This window comes from Botryllus schlosseri, chromosome 2, assembly GCF_051294905.1.
Source record: "Botryllus schlosseri isolate E-star chromosome 2, Bs_hap1, whole genome shotgun sequence".
Lineage (NCBI taxonomy): Eukaryota > Metazoa > Chordata > Ascidiacea > Stolidobranchia > Styelidae > Botryllus > Botryllus schlosseri.
The window spans coordinates 3,222,588-3,245,064 of record NC_137237.1 but is presented as its reverse complement, the minus strand read 5'-3'; the positions used below and the strand labels follow the sequence as shown (position 1 = coordinate 3,245,064).

The 22,477-nt window shown below is 39.7% G+C and overlaps 1 protein-coding gene across 1 annotated transcript; it reads left to right on the top strand.

The window, feature by feature from the left end:
• Window positions 1-7,246: 7,246 nt before the first annotated feature.
• LOC145433038 (protein rolling stone-like) lies at window positions 7,247-21,365 on the top strand. Its single transcript, XM_080309936.1, has 3 exons — window positions 7,247-14,014; window positions 16,108-16,330; window positions 19,594-21,365. The coding sequence occupies exons 1-3, from the start codon at window positions 13,928-13,930 to the stop codon at window positions 20,115-20,117; spliced, it is 834 nt and encodes a 277-aa protein (XP_080166062.1). The 5' UTR covers window positions 7,247-13,927; the 3' UTR covers window positions 20,118-21,365.
• Window positions 21,366-22,477: the final 1,112 nt, after the last annotated feature.

Sequence of the window (22,477 nt, the reverse complement as noted above, 5' to 3'; positions counted from 1 at the left end):
CCACTTAGTGATCGGTTGACTAAAGAAAAGTCGACTTTCTCGCTCAGCCCCCGAAATACGCACGTTATCAGCGGGTTGACTTTAAAAAATGGTCAACTTCCGGTTCAGCTCCCGAAATAGCCGCCGGAGCGTTACTTCAGTGCTGATGTACTGTATCTTTTGCCCTATATTAAACTACAATCTCTATAATTTAACCACAATTCTTATGAAAGAGGACAAAATCTCAAGAAGTAAAATAGAAGATAGAAATACTCTCACTGCAGTCGGGTTGACTTTTTCGTCGTTACCTTTCCCCGCTCATATTTGATAAAACGTGTATTCAGTGCCGTGACAAAGTTTCTGAATCACAGCAAAATCCGACCTGACAGTACGGGATGTGCAGACTGGAGATTTTAGAATGAGATTGTTCCTATCAAATCTCAAACCCAATATGACAGTGATTGATGATGATGATAATAGACCAGCAGCTTCATCCATCTCATTATTAGCTGTAATAAATGCAGAACAACTTTCGCTTTATGATTTAGGCGTGGTGAGGGGGGCGGGCGGCGCTGGCACTTTATTCGATGTCCATGGGGGCGGTGGCTCAAAAAAGTTTGGGAGACACTGGTCAACGTCAAACTTCCATTTGGTCAAGAGCCATTTTACGGTAGCCGAGCGCAAAAATTGATAGTCGAAAGCTACCACGGTAGGCCTACTGACTGCGAAAATATAAATTTTATTCTGCTTGTGGTCCTGGTACGTCCAAAAATCAGCCTAGAATGTTATATTGTAACGGAGTTCGGTATTGCAACGCAACGATGCCGTCTGAAATATTACAGCGCAGCTGAGAAGCAAGTCCTCACGAGAGTGACAGCGTGAATGCTCAAAATCGCCTGCGCAACAATGACCAATACGCTACGGTTTCCGCTGCTCCGCAGCTGCACTCAGACGACAATGCAACATTCGAGGCAGATTTTGAGGGTTCCGGGAACACTAGCAGAATAAAATTTATATTGTCCCAATCAGTACCGCGGTAGCTTCGATTGATACCAATTTTATCAATTTTCGCGCTCGGCAAAGTCGGTCAAAAATTACCGTAAAATTGCCTTTTGCCAAATGGAAAGTGTGACATAAACGAATCGCTGTGAGCAGTGAGATTTTCTCAGGGTTGTAATGACTCGAGTCACGATTTTTTTGTGACTCGACTTGACACGAGTCATTTTCTTGAAATGGGAAAATGACTCGAGTCGACTCGAGTCAATATTTGGATTGACTCGACTTGTACTCGAGTCATTACGCATGACTTGACCCTAGTCACTGTCTTGGTTTATTTTATATTACTCGAAGACGAAGAAATTTGCGAATCGTAACGGCTAGATCAACGCATCTGACGAATTCTGCCGACATCGCTATTTGTCACCACAGCTTTTGTTGCACTGGTCTGATATCAGATAGGCGGCCGTAAAAACAACAGACAATGGTACATAGTAGCAATGCATTGTACAAAATCATCCAGTGATGAAGAGGTAATAAATCCTCCGCAATCAAAGTACCGTACTCAAGACTTTTTAATTATACAAGCAAAGTTCAATTAGAGCCAATGCAATGACTCAGATCGTCAAGTAGCCTACTTGGAAGAGACTGATAAGCTCATGTGTAGATTTGAAGGCGATGATTATGTTGCATTTTTTGTCGACTAGAAAGAATGAGTATCCAACGCTCTTCAGTGAGGTTCAAAAATGCTTGTCAATTCCTGCATCTATAGTGCACCATGCAGTGGAAAGTGTATTCAGTAAATGTGGATTTATTCTAAGGCCACGCCGCTTCAATATATCTGAGGATCTCCTCTCTACTTTGGTATTTTTGAAGTGTAATTCATCATTTATTTGATCTGCCGTCTGTGAAAACACACAATACCCTGCGTCCATCTGACGTTTTATTAGGTAGGCCTATGTGCATTATGCACGTGAGTAATAATGAGCACGTGAATGGCTAATGTTGTGTGATGTTTGTACAGTAATTAGGGCTGTTCAAGAATAACTTCTTTTTTATTTTACTTGATGGCTACTTGATAAAATTGATATGTTGTATTAAAAGAACACTGAATCTGGTTAAATTTTAAAAAGTAGAATCAATGATATGAGAAGAGAAAATTTTGGATTTGAAAATTCATGGAGTATTTTTAGTGAGAAATTCTTTCATATAATATAAGTACATACTAGTGGTAAGCCGACTATTTTTTCATATCCAAAATATCCTATTCTGATAACCTATCTTCTTCTTGTTGGAATTGAGCCAAATTTGCTATGAATTATATTTTTACACAATCTAACAATGTCATGAGGTAGCCAGTAAAATTCGAAAATCTCTATTCGTAATTATTCCAAATTTTTCTCCCAGAGCATTGCTTTCTACCCGTCGGAATTGAGCCAAATTTAAGTTTTTTCAGGCAATCTAACAATTCTAAGAAGTAGCCGGAAAATAGGAAAAATGTTTTTTAACAGCCCGAATTATTTCTCCAATGCTGCAACTGCGATGTAGTCTGTAATGCAATTTGGAAAACCTTTAGTAAGATCAAAAGGTATCTGTTTTTGTCACTGCACAAGTGCACATGCATGCTTTTACAGCATGCTGGCCTGGCGAAAATACCCTCACATAAACATAAAAATGCATCTGTTGATTCTCCATCACCCTATTAGTCGACGTGAATTCGTAGGTTCTCTATCAGCTAGTATGTAGACTTGAATTCGTTGGTTCTCAATCAGCTAGTTGTGAGCTGTCGTCGATGATGGTCGTAATAAAAACTGAATGCTTGTATTTGTGATGTATCAGACTGACAGGACAGATATTTGATTCTAAGTTCTAAGATTAGTAAAGTTATCATATTGGCGGCCTGTCTCGTCTATCTGTAGCATCGGTAAATGAGGCCAGGAACTGTCCGTAATCTACCTAAATAAACATGTGTCAAGACTCTGGTAGGGACAAAATAAGCATGTTAGGCAAGCAAGGAATTCGATATCACCCAAGCAGGATTGAAAACATTGGATGAACATGGCTTCAATAGTGTGACTTGGACTCGGACTCGAGTCATAACACTATGACTCGGACTTGACCCGATAAACGGTGACTTGGACTCGGACTCGACTCGGCGTTGAATTGAAAATGACTCGACTTGACTCGAGTCAAAACCACAAAAGTAAGATTGACTCGTGACTCGGAACCATGTGACTTGGTTACAACCCTGGCATTTTCTTGTGCCCACCCCATAGGACACTCTGGTTGAACTGAAATAGGATTTGAAAATTGATTCGGACGAAAGATCTGGCAGCAATTTCGTTTCGTCCGGACTCTGAATTATATGATTCTGACGAGCTAAGCGAGCAAGCCTTTCCGCAATAAGGCAAAAGCAACCCTTATTACTCCAGTCTCTAATCAAAAAGAGAAATTATACTAAACATTTCAAGATTTCGTCTTTTTGCACCCCTTTTTCAACCACAAAACGAATTATGAGCTATGACAAGCATCATCTAGTACACGCAGCCGGAAGATGGCGTGTCGAAGCAATGATTTGTAAGTAGGCTACATTACCCGCTTCCGGACGGGCCAGAATTGCCACCCTGCCAAGCACATCACAGACACCATGCACATCGCATGATCATTAGCCACTGTCCAGTCTCGCGGATCCAAGTCTACGTGCTTCTTATTGCGACAAAAAGCCCAAAAAATAATGAAGTAACGATCGAGGGAGGCACTCAAAGAAGCGAATGGAAAGAGCAAGATTAGACAATAGAGAGAGAGAGAGAGAGAGAGAGAGAGTTCTTTTATTCGTCAACCATGAAATATAGTAAAGGCAATGTCCACAAACATTCACGTCCAATAGTATACATTTTTAAATTTTTTCCTCACTATAATTTGCACGGTATAGACTGGGAGACCCGATATGACCGAAGTCTTCTAGGCCGGAGTCACCCAAGCATATTGGCAGTATTAATTATAATATGGATCAATTTTTTCTCTCAGTCAAGTAGCACCGCAAAGAGTAACGAAATAAACAGAAGTAAATAAAAGACAGCAACACTAGTGAAGGACGGTTACCATAGTTAACAGTGTGATCAGAAAATAACAATTTGACCCATGTACACAGTGGTAATATTATTGTAGCATATTAAATGAACCAAAACAACAAACAACATTACTGTGGTCATGAGATATGTTCTTCTTAGTACTTGGATAATATAAATTTGCAATAGCGAGCTTTAAATGTATGATAAGGAAGAGTACGGTACAAAGCTGGTACATTGTTCCAAAATTTCACACCTATATAAGATAGGGAATTTCTTGACAGTCTTGATGAATTCAATTTAACAAATAGGGACTGATTCTGTGAGAATCTAGTGTTATAATGGTGAATTGAATTGGGGCATTGAAAAAAGTTGTCGAAATATTCAGGTAATGTTCTTTCATTATATTGTTTCATGATTTTTACAATTTCAAATTCATACAAATCCGAGACCTTGAGAATGCCCAATTTTCTAAATTCAGGACTGACCCTGCTACGTGCAGGTATATTAGATATAATCCTAATGGCTTTGTTTTGTAATACCTGGAGCTTGTTGATATGCTTCTTGTAAGAGCAGCCCCACACTGTTATTCCATATGTAAGATGGCAGTGGACGAGCGCATGATAAACAGGTAGGAGAAGTGATATTGGAACCAGCTTCTTCAGGCGATAGAGTGCACCAATGCCACGAGATATTTTGCTTGCTATGTAGTTGATGTGATGGTCCCATACTAGATTATCATCGATAATAATACCTAGATACTTGACAGATTGACTGGTTTTAATCAAAGAGTCCTTTAGTTTGAATTCTGCGATCGCATTGTTGAGAGATCCTTTAGTGTCAAATACTAGTATTTTGGTTTTGAGGGGATTGATATGTAATTTATTCGAAGACACCCAATTGCTAACAGAGGCTAGTTCAGAGTTAGTATTGTCAATGGCAGATGCATAGTCAAATCCAGATGTGACAATACTAGTATCATCTGCAAAGAGTGTGATATTTCCTGGGGAGGAGTAGACAATATCATTTATAAATATGATGAATAATAGTGGCCCCAACACAGAGCCTTGTGGAACACCTGTAGTTACTGGTAGTTCCAATGACTTGATTGAATTGATTTCAACAAATTGGGATCGATTTCTCAGGTAGGAACTGAAAAGTTTTTTTGCAATTCCACGAACACCTACACAACGTAGGTTGGCTATCTACAAACAGAGAAATACAGCCGAACTAATGACATCCGGCACTAGGCCGAGGTGGATGCCAGATTAAATGACCGTAACAGGTTTCGACATCATGAAATCTGTTTATTGCATCGCATTGTATCTTGTGTATCGCATTGTACATCGTGTGTGACTTGAGCGGATGGAAATATAATGTAACGATTATTACGAAGTAGTCCCGCCAACTAAAGCTCGTTGCTTAAATTTTTTATAACTTGTTCTGGTACCGGAATCACGGTGGAGCGACAGAAGAAAAAAAATCAACTATCTCCACTCGTCTCAAATCATATCCATTAATACACGAATCGGATCCGAGCACTTGCATCGTTATGCCGATGATTACGCTGGTACTTTCTGCGGAAAGGCAAGCCACTTTTATCCCCTCCCACGGCGACGTGCGTGAACATGAACATTCGTCTTGAAGAATATGAAATGTACCCCCTGCCATAATCGTGTGATTACTTTCGAAAAAACATGTGGTATGAGCCTTCGGACGATTTGGACCCGATATCGTCAACCTATACGGAATTGAATGGTAGTTATCGTCGACATCGTGTCGGTGTAACAGTTATAGCACGTAGTTATGGATGTTCTGGTGATAACCGCGGAGCTTGAAAATGCTGCATAACGATGAATATACCTGCGGTCAAAGATAATTTTGGTCCGTTTTGGCTAGGGATCGAAGATCTTTTTCGACAAAGGCGAGACATATCTACCCTATATTTTCGATTTCCAACGTCATTCCTCTGTGAAGACACAATTAAGACACAATTAAAGATTCGTGACGTCGTGGCTTGGAAGAAAAATTTAAAAAAATGTTTTAAGCAAGAGCCATAAACATTTTTGTCTTAAATTGATACTTTTTTTAAATGCAACCCCAATCGTGACGTCAGATAAGGAATTGTTTATGGGTAACATTGAAGGCAAAGTGCGACAGTCGCATAATGCACTTCAGCCTGCAGTGCACGGACGCCCTCAGTGATTTCTCACAACAAATCATTTATTGAATAAGAGTAAAGCACAACTTTTAATCAAGCCATGTCGTGCATAGCGCTGCACACACATATGAACCAAATATTGCGATTTTATATGTTATTTTTTCAAATATAGGTCGTTATTGTTAAAAAAAAATCATGTTCTAAGCAATGTCCTGTTTCGAACATTTGCGTTGTAAAGGCATGATCAGTTTTCACTGCTTAGTGTAAACACAACTATATTCCGCGCGTTCAATAATTCCTCCCAGCATAATCGTTCGATCGCATTTTCGGGCGCAGCGGTCAGGTAATATAAATAATAATATAAATACACAACTTAATCCAAATTAGATAAGAATTACAATTACAGAATTCGCGAAAATTTGTAAATTTTATCAAGTTAGTTCTCCATATACAAATCAGAGCTCATTCTCATAAGTTTGAGGATTGCAAATGTCTGTACAGCAAGCTTGTCTCGTTTCGCACTATACATTTCTCCTGCAGCATTTTCGGGAAGACCAGAAATTCGATCAGAATTAAAATTAGAGCATGAAAAATATTTACATATCAGATTGGAATTAGAATTAGATTATAAGCGGTATTTCGCCCCAATTAGTGTAATGAAACAACTAGAAATATTTCGTTGACCAAGTCTGCCGGTCGGTTAGTTTTATATGTAGTTATGCAGACGCAGTCAACGCGCTGCACGCCGGCCGCTTTCGTCTACTCAGGTGCAACAAGTTATTGGTCGAATAGTTTAACTTGACACGCGAGAGTGTCATACTCGGTATCAATTAAGGAAGTAAGCTGAAACGGTTTTCCGGCTGAGCCAGCATCCTTACATTATTACCGACCGCGTACAAGCCGTTGATTGCGGGAAAAAGAATTGCATGAGGCGGCAGGTTAGAGAAACTCGCTTAGCAGACTCAGCCTGATTTCTGCAGCGTAACGTGTGCACTGTGCAAGTGTGCATGTGCATGTGCAAGTGTGCCACTGTCACGGTAAGGGATACGTGTCATCCATTGCGGATGATTGGCTAGCCAGTTCTAAACATTATCAATAAGATAACAAGTACAAAATAAGGTGAGGTACTAAATCTGACACTAGATATCAGGTACAAATGCAACGCCATGATTCGTAGGCTGCAAAATTATCTCTGGTTAACGAAGTTCGCCTAATTTCCTGTTGTTCAAGTGAAGCTTCAGGAAATCCACGAGCTCAGGCCTGCGGAATCCGATACCTTTAATATGATCAAGAATTTTCGCACATCCTTTAAGCAAGATGACGCCCCGAGTTGAATATTCACCCAATTTCTCGTTCTAGATTTGTACCTTTACCAAGAAGCGGAACGGTGCCCATTGTGGTTGTGTTATTATCGTACTTGTGAAAACATTCGATGCGGAAACCTGGCGAATTAACTGCAGTCAGATAACAGGGTGTTATTTTCGGTAAAGCTCATAATTGTTTACTATGGACGTGAGATAAGATCTTCATATGTGATAGTGAGTAATGCTAATACACCGCACAGCGATTGTCATTGCCGTCAGTATTTGGTACGACGTTCAGGTGACGTTGAACAAAGCCTAACAACTTTGCTGTATACGGTAAATACCATGGTTTTAGGTCAGTAAGATTGAGATGTTCAGGTTGATTATTTGTATGAGAACTATTCTTCAAATACAGGGTTAAACGAGAAAGAATTGATACAGATCCACAGACTAATCGCCTAGCCTAGAGTCTCCATAGACTTTTGCCATCCGCACCTGATCATGATCAGTTTTTTCTTCATCTAGACCAGGGGTTCTCAGCCCTTTCTTGGCCGTGGCCCATTTTCCGGTTTGAAATCGGCGCCGATATGGCTATTTCTCTCGAATATGCGCATTTTTCTCTTTAATTTGCTGATGATATTTAAATGTAGACCTTTCGGCCTATGAAAATTTTCAAGCTGAATAAATATCCTCCAACAAACGACCAACGAAATAATCTTGGACACCTTCGAGCTCCCGCAATTAGGGGTTTGGGTGCAGCAGTTACGGCACTGGACTCATAGACACAATATTCCACTTTCGCTTAGTTCGCTATTGAAAAGTCCTTACACGGTATAACCATTGTTAGACTCTGTTATATTGTCCACTAGAGACTTATAGTTGTTTTAATGAAAAGGACAGGCATGGCGCAAAAGGCCTCAGTTAGCCGAGAAGCACCCCTCCCCCCTATACATACATGCATACGGCCCTGGTATATCATAGGCTAAAACTCCTGTGTATATTATGATCGTTCGCTGCTCTATTCGCGACGCGAAACACAATGATCCAATCCACGCATCCACTGTGTGATTGGGATTTTAGTTCCACTATTGTGGGGGATAATATAAGTGCCTAAGTGCAGTAAATCTGCTCAGTAAAAATCTGTACAGTAAATCATCAATTACACTTCATCCCGAGTTTATTGCACACCCCCTTCAACGGCATACGACTTATGACCCCGCTGGATTACTTGGTTACTTCAGCATTACCTTCCAATTATATACCCTCTTTGTTGTCTCAGCGGAAAATAATCTATTTTCCAGTCAAAAAAAGGAGACGCATATGAGTATTGCAGTTAAGCCTTCCAAGGACTAATTTTATAGTTTTTTACTCCTCTTTAATCTTGGTAGAATGACCAATCGATTCAAGAGAATATATATTTCCGTTGTGCAAAAGTACAATTTTCAGGCTTGACAAACTGGTTTTTTGACAAACAAATATTTCGCATCATGTCATGTTAATAATGATAGAATGACTGAGAATGACATGAGGCTTCTTCGTAGCCAATTAGTTATTTATGGGCAGTATAAAATTTGAAAAAAGACGATTTTCTTCATACCAAGTGAAATATTTAAGGGTAAATTCAGTAATTTTGTGCTTTTCTAGAGGTGTGAATATCTTCTGACAATGAGCCAATCTGACAAAACTAATGTGATATTCGTAATCAGCAATCTCGAAAACCCCAGAAACAGCTCTCAGATGTTCTGCCTAAAATATTTTTTTCATTTTGTTGTCCAGTGTTATGATTAGAATTAATGAATTCGCAAAATGTTGAAAATTGAATTAAAGTCCGCGTTTGAAAGCACTAGAACACATCTGGCTCAGTTCATATCAAATTACAGTTCATTACCACAATCATAGGAATGGGGAATGTCTGTACAGTACACCAAGCGCCTCTTGTTTCGCACTCTACTGTTGTCCCGTAGTTGTCCTTTTGAAGGAACCCCGAAATTAGTTCAGAATTAAAATAAAAGCATAGATTAGATCAGAATTGCTGACATATCTTTTTAATTAGTCCAATTAGTATTAGACAACTAGAATTATCTACTTGTCAGTCAGATTTGTGTGCGGCGACGGCGAGGCGTTGTGTCTTGCCTACCTTATTATAACGATACCTCACGTGTGGCGCTATCATTGAATACGAGAGATTTTTGCAGAAGTCTGAACGTGGAATGCTCATTGCTCATTGCTCCGGGACAAAAACACATTTGGATTATAGTATCAGATACGCGACGCGCCAAAATCCATGAGAATCTCAATCGTAGTGAGCAGAATCATATTCAGATAACAATCGCGTAAGCAGCTCAGCGAATGATAATCGCTGGTGAATGACCAATTTGAGGTACGATGGCGGATATATACAAATCGCTATGGCGTAATAAGGCTATCGCAGTCAACATGCTTTCTAGATCAGCGTACAGAGTGCAAATTTATAAATTGAAATGCATCGAAACCAGAGAATGAGATAAGTAAGCTGTTTTTAGGTAGACTTTGACGACTTGAAAACTCCTGTCTTTTCTAAATTAGATTAAAAGTCCACTTACAGCTGCACAGTTTTTTCCAAAATGGATTAGAATTACTGAATTCGCGAAAACTTGGAAATTTAAACAAGTTCAGTACATATCAGATCATAGCTCATCCTCATCAGCGTGAGGGTGGCGAATGTCTGTGCACTGTACATACGTACAGCATTCCCATTGGCTCGTTTCCTACGACATAGTTCTCCTGCAGCAATTTCCGGAAAACCAGCCGTTATACTAGAATTAATATTGGAGCGTAGAAACATTTCACAAATTAGAATTGCCGCCATTTCGCTTCAACTATAGTCTAATTTCTGGGAGCCGACGACGGAAATTCTTAGGGATTTATAGAAGAAACGAGGTTCTAGCATAAATATTTTGATAACTGACACTAAACTTGATGATAAGCCGGTTCGTTTCTGCTGGGATGAGTCACGGGAAAGTAGTGGAAATGAAAATATTGACGAAACCTTACTGGAAGAAACAAATTCTTCCTTTGATGTTTCAATTTATCTTTTTACAAATATACCGATTTACGGGTAGGGTATCTATAACTATATATACTGTTTTACTGATGTACCGGTCCACGTGGACATTTCATATATATTTATGTGTTTGTGCTATCGCCGATCTCCGTTCACACTTACATTCGAGTGCCTTGGAGTCAACTTTTATCAAAATACGTCAACTAAGTTTGTGCCTACACAAGGACTTCGTATAGCATCTAAAATACCACAATAGGCTTAAGATCTCTCTCTCTCTCTTCGCCCCGATTATTCGAAATTTCGTGCCGGCGACATCATATTTTGTGATGCTATTGTTGATATACAATATTCGTTCCAATTCTCTACTAGTTGCTGACGATGATCCCTGACGTGTTTCAACCAAAAATATTCGGGTTCATTTCAATATGAATATAATATTTAATTGAATATTGACGTTCTGTACCTCCAAGAAGCTCTTTCATTTACTAGCTACATTGTACTATCGATGAGTGATATCTGGCCCGTGAACATACGGGTGCATGAGAAATATGAAACTCTAAATCAGTGGTTGATATCCTGCTTGCAGGATTGCAGCTTAGCATAAGCGTTCCCCGGGTTAAAGGTTAAGAACCGCTGCTTTAGTGGGTCCGCGCTGAAAAAGGGTAATTGAGTTTGCCACAACAACCCCAAGTGTTCACCGCACCTAAAAGATCGCAAAGCATTGCTATAGATAACCTACCTATGCTAGTTATCTATAATTGGACACAATGATGGTGTTTTGTTCCAGCTTTCTCGGTAACACTCGTGAAACCATACTGCGCATATACTTATCATCCCATGTGCGCTTTTTCCGGATGATTCAAATCACCTATGTAATTCGCAAAACAGATCAGTTGGTTAATCTTCACCTGTAAGTATTGCATCTGAAAGAGAACTGCTGAGTGTAAATTTTGAAGGAAACCAGAGAGGACTCAGTCGGTGTAGCAAATTAATAAGTCATAAATCAGTGATTCCCAAATTGTGTAGGCCTACCGCGTATCGTTTTGGGATTTGGGTAAATGAATAAATATTCTCGAAGTCCAACTGCTTCAAACAATCACCGATAAATACACATTACACACGTGTAACAATGAAACCAATTATAACATTGCCCTCACAGCAGCGTAGTTGGCACGTTCTTATTGGGCTACTATCTTGACACAGCCCGATTGGAAGTGGGATTATCATACCCTGCTAAAGGTCGAGGCAGACAAGGCGGTTAAGAACGCTTAGCTTAACCATTAAGACTGTTTAAGGCTGTCTGCCATTGTCATTTGCATCTTTATGACTATGTGAACATCGCTTTTCTGATTAGACTGATATTAAATACCGTAAACGAGAAAGGCGGCTCGGAATTAACGACGTAATGCCGGTATATTTGTCAACATCGAAACTTCGATTCCGTTGTATATGCTCGTTTAAACCAGCACATCCGTCGCATAAACATGTGAAACTAAATTTCTAGTAATCTCACGTCTCTAGTGATTGTGCGGCGAACGTTTTGTAATGCTTTTCGTGTGTTCCAGTTCGGAAACCACTGTCCTTTAGTGATAATAACAGCGAGCTTATGGTTGCACTGCGCGGTACCCAAGACCGACTGTCTTATTGCAGTTGGTCATCTTACCAAATAATCAGTCATCAGCCTCGGGAGAAAATACTGCCTACACTGCCTGTCGAAGCGTCTGCGAAATGTATATCGGCCATATTTGACGGATTGCCTTTACCCTCTGTGCAGAATGTTAATGTTCAATTAGGTGGCGTGCACTGATTCAATTTGTCTGCATTCTGAATAGAGGTCGTCATAACTCTGTATGGCCATAAATGACAATTAGGGTATTTGATAGTATTCAGTGTGCACCTATGTAATTCGCAAAACAGATCAGTAGGTTAATCCTCACCTGTGAGTATTGCATCTGAAAGAGAACAACTGAGTGTAAATTTTGAAGGAAACCAGAGAGGACTCAGTCGGTGTAGCAAATTAATAAGTCATAAATCATTGATTCCCAAACTTTTTTATACACGCCGCCTTGATGATAGTGAAAAAAGAGCAACCAGAATGTCTGCAATCCCAACGCATAGTTTATTTTGACGTCATGGGAGGTTATTAGTGTTAAGAGACTTCTCAAATATGAAATTCGGACTCCATTCAATGCAATAAATATGAGAAGTGAAGGATTTTTCTAAATAAATTGTCAAAAATAATCATGAACAATGGTAGCAAGTAACATATACGTATTTTAGCCTCACCTTTTACCGAACTTGAGCTCGGCTCGAAGGTACCTGAGCATAAGCTAAATAAAAAAACAATACCGCGGGCCGCGCGACATTCAAACTTGTCATTGTCACTTGTTCAAACTTTTAAAATCGTGATATTGTTAGGATTATTGCCATTGTTGGAACTTGCAAGTATCAGCACAAATTAAACTCATTCCGAGTTCAAGAAACATCATTTCTCTCGGGCGTCTTAGCGCCTGCTTCAGATGCTTTCACGCCCCCAGTTGGAGAACCACTGTCCTAAATGAAACAGATGAACAAACGAGGCGGAAAGTATAACTGATCCCAGCGAGTAGTGGAAAGTGAGCAAATCAAATTGATAAAATCATAGCTGCCACTTCATTCAAGCGCGCTGAACGTTGAATTCGAGAATAAAATACTCACGTCTAAGAACAATTAACGTAAATTATAGTTTCTAAAGTTGAATATTATGTAACCTAATACATCTAGAATGCGTGGCGATGGGTGATGCACATGATGACCGGGCGAATGGTTGGAATCTACTGCACCCTCGGTGATATTACTGCTGTGTTGCGTTAAGGTCAATTTATTTTGTAAGTACAGTTGCAAATCTATCACTATTCATTGGGCCGCGAAAGGCACGTAATGTACGCTGCGAACGTAATATTGTTAAAGATTGTTGGATCTTGGATTGTCTTGATTATAGTGATGATTTAGGTCTGGGCAAAATGATTGAGCACTCCAACCTGATTCGAGCATTAATTTTGATGATTTAAGTCGAGTCGTGAGGTATGATAATAGTTTCGATACTACTTTCCTCTGTTGGGCCTTGAAACCTTGATTGGTCGTATCACAGCATACGACAAACGTAGCACAACGCACGTTTGTGAAAATGACACTTCTCTGAATTCGTGATCAACCCACAGCATTGCCACAAAGTGTAATGAAATAGGTACTGTCGAAATAATACCAAATTATCTTTAATGTGATGTAGACCTTGTATCATATACTTTGTGGTTGCATAAAAGGTCCGTGTCCTTCGCCATTAATTACGATTTCAATTGAATATTCAACCTGTTTCAGCCAATTAGAATAGCTAGTAATGGCGGTTGGGTGTTGTTATGACGAGCTACAGCGAAAGAGCCTCGGATTCGTCAATGTCAACGCCCACGATTTCACCGAATCACAAGTAAGTCTTAAGTAGGCTTTTCGGAGTACAGAACGTCAATATTGCAGCAAACAATACAGTACGTTCATAGTGCAAATTTATTCCACTCGAAGCTTTTCGACTGGCCAACACGTCCCTCGTCAAATTAGGAATTCGCAGGGTGATGACATGGTTTCTCCATCATTACAGTCCCTAGTTACCATGCGTGAATATGACCAAGTAACAGCATGAAATTCTGCCATCGGACAGCACCTCTTGAAACACCCAGAGTGTGCAAAACATTACAATAACAATCAGTTTTCCATCGTTGTTCGTGGTCGTTCTCTTTTTCATTTAAAGGTCCTTGAATCAACTATCATAAAGCTGCAAAAGCCGATCCTTTGTCGCCAAAAAGAACATCTCTTACACGCTGGGAATCTTCCATTAGTGTTATTTTGTCGTTCGGCTGCTTTACAGCTGATTTTGTGTGCGTTGTACCGTAACCGTGCGTTTTAGTCCCGTTCGCAACTCTGTGAACTTGTCCTTATTACGTCACAACGACAGAACTCTTTCTATTTTTCGAACTTGGTTAACGTCATTTACTGGCGGTCACTCCTTAAGAGGGCCAGTCGAAAAGCTTCGAGTGGAATAAATTTGCAATATGAACGTATTGTTTGCTACAAGTAAGTCTCAACTCTCAATGAAAGATACCCAGCGTACGATACTTTCGAGCGTACGCTCTTGTATCAGTTACGTAATAAAGCGAAAGCGAAGCAAGCAGAGCATTTTCGTTTCAAAGATACGCGATGCGTATTATGACATTCTGAATTAGTTGAAAGAGCGATGCTGCAAAAGCTCGCGTACCAAATTAATTATTATCAGTTTGAAAGACGGATGTTATATTCATAACGTGTAGCTACGGTGATATCGTTATGTTACTCGACTCATATCGTCGCAGTGGAATCAAATTAGCTTATGTCCAGTTTTCAAATTCTATAGGTCCATTTTTAAAACTTGAAAAAAAAAATCTAACTTTTCGAACCTTGCACTATCTGAGCTACAACGAAAGGCCTATTTTGCACATCCGGAAAATGTTTTCTGGGAATGCTCGGTGATGATGATGAAGGCCTCAAAAGACTTGCAGTTATCAAGATTACAACTATCAGCAGATCAAACAGAGTACCAGATTCCAATTGGCGACTTTGAAGGAGGATATGTCAATGAACCGAAACCTAAAAACAACGTTGACACTAGAATCAGATTGTTTAAAATCCCAATTATAAACATCAGGGCCGAATCATACCACCAAATTGTCAACTTGAATCTAAAAGATATGGAACAGCCACCAGCAATCAAAAACTCGTCATATCTCGAGCTGGAAAATCTAAGGTCATCACCATTAAGGCTCAATCTTCCTTGGCACAACCAGGCAGTAGAAAGAGACGGTAAAGTGGTGACTGAAGCATCTGCCCATGTGTCGGGATTTAAACGTAGATATGGCCTCATCAGACGAAAAATGAAGTCTCAAAAGCAGATGAAATCCATTAATACGAAACAAGATTTTAAAGTTTGTACAGATTCGAAATATATCTTTTTTCAATATAGAATTGATGTTTTTGTGTTATCAATATGGATTTGCAATTTATGTGCTTTCAACATGGAGTTTTTAGTCATAAGATCAATCACTACACGCTTTTGGCACCGTACCCACTGCTTCAGTGCCTAATTTTACTGAAAAATGGTCTAAAAATCAATAATTTGCTTGTTACTTTTTTTCTGTTCATTTTTAAAACAAAGTTCTATGGAAGTGAGATAGAAACTTGTTGCTTCCGCATCTTTTAAGCCCAAAATCATCTTTCTAGCACAGGCGGTCATCAATAAATAGCGAAATTAGCTATTTTTGACTCGTTCGGCGAAATTGCACGACCACTAGAGGGTGCACGAGCCCAAAATTATTATAGAAATAATTTTTTTGAAGTTTGGCACCACATATCAAGTGTCCGTTTTGAAATTCAAAATTTTTGATTTTTCACTCCACCCTGTTATGCAACTTCTCGCCCGTACGTAAAACAGTCATTTCGTTGGATCGAATATATACAATCGGCTTAATATTTACTCGCGCACTCATATTTCAGTGGTGTACGAGCAGATGGAAATTCGCGTTGTACAGGATCATCGTTTGCGTCTACTGGACCGCGTGGGCTATTGAAGGCGTCGTAGAGTATAGCAACCTTGACACCGGTCACCTGTATTACGTGTACTTATCGCATTGGAATGATTGGGCTTTGTCAATCTACCTTATTGCGTCTGCCTTCGTGGCAATACATGGATGGAAGAACGGAAATATGCCAATTCTCGGTAAGGCTGGTCAATATTGTCTGAAGATTTACATATAGTAGCACGCACCTGATGAGGTCTTTCGAGCTAATGAGGTACGAATTACTTGGAGAAAAGCTTGCTGATGTAAAAAGCGCATACCATGAATGCAAATCAGATATTATTGTATTTGTAGTTGCGTTATGAGTCAACTAAAATCATCTCAAAGGCTGTAGGCTGTAATTGAAGCTGTTCAATTTCATTTAGCCCAACAGATCCTAAATAACGTGTAGACTGTAGGCTAGGGGTCGGGAATCTATGGCTCACGAGCCATATATGGCTCTTTTGATGATATGATATGACTATTTGATAAATTTACAATTTTGCAGTTGATTCGCATTTTGTTCGTAGATTTTGCCCGAACCTTTTCGTAAATTTTCACAACGGCCCGAGTCATTTTTCTTATGATGACATCGACAAGTATATGTGAGGTCGAGACAGTGGCGTATCCATAGGAGGGGGGCTCGGAACCACCCCTTCTCAATTTCCTCAAATTTGTGTCCAATATTGCCCGCTGAATTAGTTCAATATGATCTTTGTTTTCTATAATAGGGAAACAACGATAACTTCAAGCTATTTATTGGTCTACAGCGGGAAAATTTAATCCGTCGAGTTCGCTACAAAGTTTGTATACTTGCAAGCCACACGCGAATCCGGAGACCCATCGCCTCACGCTTTTAAATATTGGATTGCGCGATGTGTTGATTGATGGGAGAGACAATGCAGTTTTGAAAGCCCGATTTTCTTCATGTTAATCGGCGAGAAATGAACTTCCTTGGAGGTGACATTCCCAATTAGAAAGTCAAATTAGTTTCGAATAATATCATATAGCTCTCAAGGGAATGCAAATTAAAATATATAGCCTCCAAAGGATTCCCGACCCCTATATAGCTAAGCTAACTTATTGCATGCTAAAATCTTTGGCAACCGGCTTGATTAGTGCGGGTGTGGGTGTAATAACCTCAAGTCCCACGTAGTGAACTTCGATATCGAGCCATCATGACATCACGAATTTTCAATTGTGACGTCACAGTTGTTTTGCTTCGCCGTATGGCTCTTTGGGAATTGCAATTGGAAATATTGGACCAATATGGCTCTTTTGAGGAAAACGGTTCCCGCCCCCTAGGCCAACCGTAAATTATGCATCTAAGTCAGATGTGGAGTCTATGCGGGATAGCACTAGTTGAAAGTAACAGTTCTTATAAAAATCAATTCCGTGGCGAAAGATTGTGGTTCGTTGGGAAAAGACTATGTCGCGCAAGCATTTGGTTGGGTCGTCTTTAGAGACTGACATTAATTGATATCGCGACTTGACTGATCATTGTCGAGTAAATATTAGTGACTATATTGATTTACACTAAGCCAGACATGGACTACTGAATAAATTCAGCTTTTCTATATTCGATTAGAATTGGAATTATACTTACACTGTTTGCATTTCAAATTAGATTACCAGGTTTTGCAAAATTAGATTAAAATTAGAATGACTTGAAATTGCATGAAGTTCAGTTCTTATGAAATCATAGTTCATTCCCATAAGCACGAGAATTGCAAATCTCTGTAGAGCAAAATTGGCTTGTTTCGCACTATTCAGCTCTCGTGTAGCATATTCAGTAAAACTAAAAATTAGGTTGTAATCAGAGCCTAGAAACATTTCACAAATCAGATTACAATTCGAAGTAGAGCAAACAAACCTTTCACGAATTAATTAGATTACTGGCATTTCACTCTAATTAGTTTAATTAGACAGTTAGAATTATCTAGTTGTCAAGCTACGCTATATTGGCCATGTGTTTTACGGAAAATCTTAACCGTATCTGTAATCGTTGTAGTTTGATAGTCCAGATATGCACCTTCAAAGTTGTTGTAATGTTTTTCGTTAGATTTGAGATTTACGTAAGCGACAGCGATCTGAATACAGAGATTCTGAAAATGGGCCAATTGAGTAGCATTGATACCCGAAAACCTTCCGGAATCGGAGGATAATCCGTGCACGACGAATTGATGTGATAAGCTAGTGTGCACTCTGATTATCTATCGATTAATCTCGTTGACGCAAAAGATTGACCGTTGGTTTGTAGACCTACTCGTCTGTGTACTGTGTTACCGCTGCACATAACAGCCATACTGCTGTGCACTGCTTTAGATGGGCCAATAGCGAAGTACTCTGTTTCCGTATGCTCAAGTCGGTTTTTCCTATACTTACTTGATCAAATGGTAATGGTTTTTTATTATTCCCTCTTCCGCTTGACAGTTTTTAGGCAAAACTAGTTAATTTTCACTCTTCGGATTTAGTAAACTGTAAACTGGCGTAGCCTACAACACCTTGTTACTGGGGCGATTGTTTAACAGGTCACAAAAAGAGAAAATTTCGTCAAAGGTGTAGCGTTAGGTCATAAAATTGTCAAAATTAACTACAAAGTCAAAATTTGATTGCAACTTGCATTTCGTTTGTATCGTAGATGTTTGCACTGTCGATGAACTTATCATTTGACATTTTACATCTTGTAGCCTACTTCACAGGCCCACCGTTACAGACGGCCCATCGTCTTCCCATTGTTAATCATAAACGGTCAAATGAAAGAAATAGGTTGCCATGGTATGTTATGCTCTGCTCAACGTACCGCAATATCCTAACTGAAGCAAGACTGAATGTACATTGGTTTTTCTATCAAGAAGCGCATGATGAAAAATTGTGATGTAGACAACATTGTCAGAATGAAGCAACACGGTGTGTCACCACTCACCAGTGACCAGTGCTGCCAGCCAACAACTGTTACTGTTAACGTTCTTTCTCCATTCTTGTCAAGCTACTTAGGCGTTGGGACAGACACTTTCAATTAGAGAATGTAGGAAAGTATATTTCGTTGTTGTGCTACAACAAATTTAAATAATTTCTACCATAATGCGAGATGTAACTGCTGGAATTCGGTCCAGATTATGTTAAAATTAAAAAAAATTCGCGTAAAAATTTGTCAATTGTTAAGTCAAAAAGTTTTTCAGGCCAAACTTTTTCTGAAGGAAAGACAGTTCCACCCAGAAATGAAGACAAGTAGTACAATTCTAACATTATGTGCGAAAACACCCAATTTACATACGTGCGGTCATAATTTTGTCAAAATTAAGTTTATGGTGAAAAAATGTCAAAATCTTCCGTTTTTTTATGTAAAAACAAATAATCGTACGACCTATTACAGAATGAACCCCACCGAAGCGTTAAGGACTTAGTGTTGCCTTTGTCATAGGTCGATTACCGTGGTGGTACAAGGCTTCGTGGATGATACGGGACGCATCCATCGTGTCAAGCTACCTGGTGACTATCATGTTCTATAGCGTTGGAGTGCAGAGTCGAACCAGTCTCGCGTCAAGCGTACATCGCCACGCCATATGTTCTGTCTTACACACGGTGGACTTGTTTTTATCGAAAGTTCCGGTGCGATTGTTGCATTTTTTATACCCGTCTCTATATTTTGTCATTTATGCAGTATTTACTCTCGTATTGCATTGGTCCGGGGTGACATCTTGCATTTATCACAAGGTTGTCGACTGGGAAATGAATCCCGCTATATCGATCGCAGTGTTTACTAGCGTCGTGGTAATAATATCCCCATTGTTACATTCCATCGCTTTTTTGTTATATCACATACGAATTTACCTCGCTTCCAAAGTGGGGCTCGTATCAGAATTTGGCCGAGGAAGAATCGTTTCGGATGTTCCGTCTGAGGACGATATAAAAGATGGTCGGAGTAGTTGCGATAGCAATGTATGATGACTTGTAAATATATCGGGATGTGATCATTTATACATCCTTAGTCTTGAGAGAATAGCGCAGGGGTATAATTCGCTGTGCAGAATATCACCGTGCACCTCACGAACATTATTTATCACTGGCAAGCCATCTTGTAAGATGTGGGCGCATTTAATTGAATAAATCCGCCAGCGAATCGGGGATTGACCTGAAGGCTTGTATCGACAGACGCGATATCGTTCAATTTGAGTTTTCCCTGTGTTTCTGATATATGTCTTTGACCAATTATAGAGTAGTATCGATATTTGGAGATAGGTAGAACGGTCTGTCTACTTAAAATAAAGATATATGGTTGTACAGAGAATAGCAATCACCACGCGAAATGTCATTTCGATTTCGACGCGTATCATTAAGTCAGCGGTTCTCAATCGGGGGTCCACGAAGCATTTTCAGGGGGTCCGCGAAATCTCCAAATTTGCAAAATGATTGATAACCAAATTTGCATTAGAGAAGTCACTAGGAAGACTCCCTTCAAAACTGCTAAAACTTCAGGACTGACATTAACAGAATGGCTATCTGAAATGAAATATTATACTGCGCGAACTTATTTTTATTGGCAAATTGCCAAGAGTCTACTGATGCAAATATATTGCCGATTGGAGATGTTTTGTTGAGGTTTTCAATAATCCATATTCTCCTGAGATAGACATTACAGAATATTTACAGAATATTCCAGAATGACTTCAATATTAGCTGCGTGATAGAAGTGAAGAGGCTGGGCGTTATATGTTCGATAAAAATCTGTTTCTTAATTATGGTGTCATGTAACTTTGTAGAAATGGATTTTCGGCACTCGTTCATGTCAAATCAATGACGCGGATTTTCAAGACACGACCGCCTATTTAAAGAAATGCAGCTACAAAATTCGCTTTGAAATAATAAAAGTCTTCCCAATTTCTACATACATAGTATGATGTTATTGTCAGGAAAACTCATTTTGTTGCTGTTTATCACAAACCTACAGTTGATATCTCCACAGGACAGATGACGGTTGCACGATGATTGAGCTAACTTTGAAATTAACACTGGGGGAAGGGTCCGCGGGGCTCCGTGACGATCCAAAGGTCCATGAAGACAAAAAAGGTTGAGAACCATCTGAATTAAGTCATTGTTTCCATGCATCGAGCAATTTCGCTTATATATTCTTATATTTTCTCAAATTATGTAGGCCTATTTCATCGTTCAAAAAATAAACTCTCGTACACGTTCCTGTTGTTCAACTATGCTCATTTACTGGCATGCAATCAAGTGATCAAAAGTCGACCTATCTCTTTTGAGTGGATGTTCCTTGTAAGTTGAGCAACACAGCTACGTGACTTTATAGATAGAATCGAAGGCAACCCGTACGTTAAGCTTAACCCACATGCTCACGAGTTGCACGCTGCATGTCGCCATTCTTCATGATCTAGTTCTATATTCTCAGCGATGATGCATAAGTCGCTGTGAATGCAAGTTATTACCTGAGTGTCTTTTTACTTCAGGGGTCGTCAACTCAAAACGAGTCGCGGGCCACTTTTCAAATTTCGTAGCGGCCTCGGGCCGCATGAATTCAATATCGATATAAACTAGGCAACCACCGTATAAAACTCTACGTCAGTGCAACGCCGTGCTACCTAACATAGGCGATGGGCATAGTGACCACAATAGAAGTAATATTTTATTAAAGAAATACAAATACAACAAAAAATCATTATCCTCAATTTCATTTTATTTTGAACTCTGAGCTGTGCACGATATCTGGAAACGCTTTTCAGGGAGTAAGGAATCGATATTTGGGCTTGCGAGATACGTTACTAGCTGAACGACCATCTCCACGTAAAGCTTGATCTGGTGGGGAAGCTCTAAGCCAGTCGTTTTAAAAAAGTTTTGGACATGCCCCTAATGCCCCCCTTTATGATACCGAAAACCTTCGCTCCACGCTTATCGTCATATCACAAAATGCAACCAGAATGCTAGCAATGCCAACGGATAGTTTGATGGCATGGAAGGTTATGACTGTTGATGAAAGAATTTTATAATGTGTATTTCGGACTATACACAAAATTGGAACTCGACGTAAATCGCGCGGAGCGCGAGAAAATTTTAAGTTGACCGCAGCTCCGCGTCCCCTTCAGATGCTTTCACGCTCCCACAAGAGGGGCGCGCCCCCAGTTTGAAAACCACTGCCATATTATGCCGCTTTCTAAGCGTCTCGGTCTTGGCAGTGTTTGGGCCATTGCACGTCAAGGCAATATGCCCAGCCCATTCATGTCAGCTGATTATTCTCCCTCGATGGAATGCTGTTGCCATCGCCAAACCCGTTTTAGCTAGTGACGAATAGT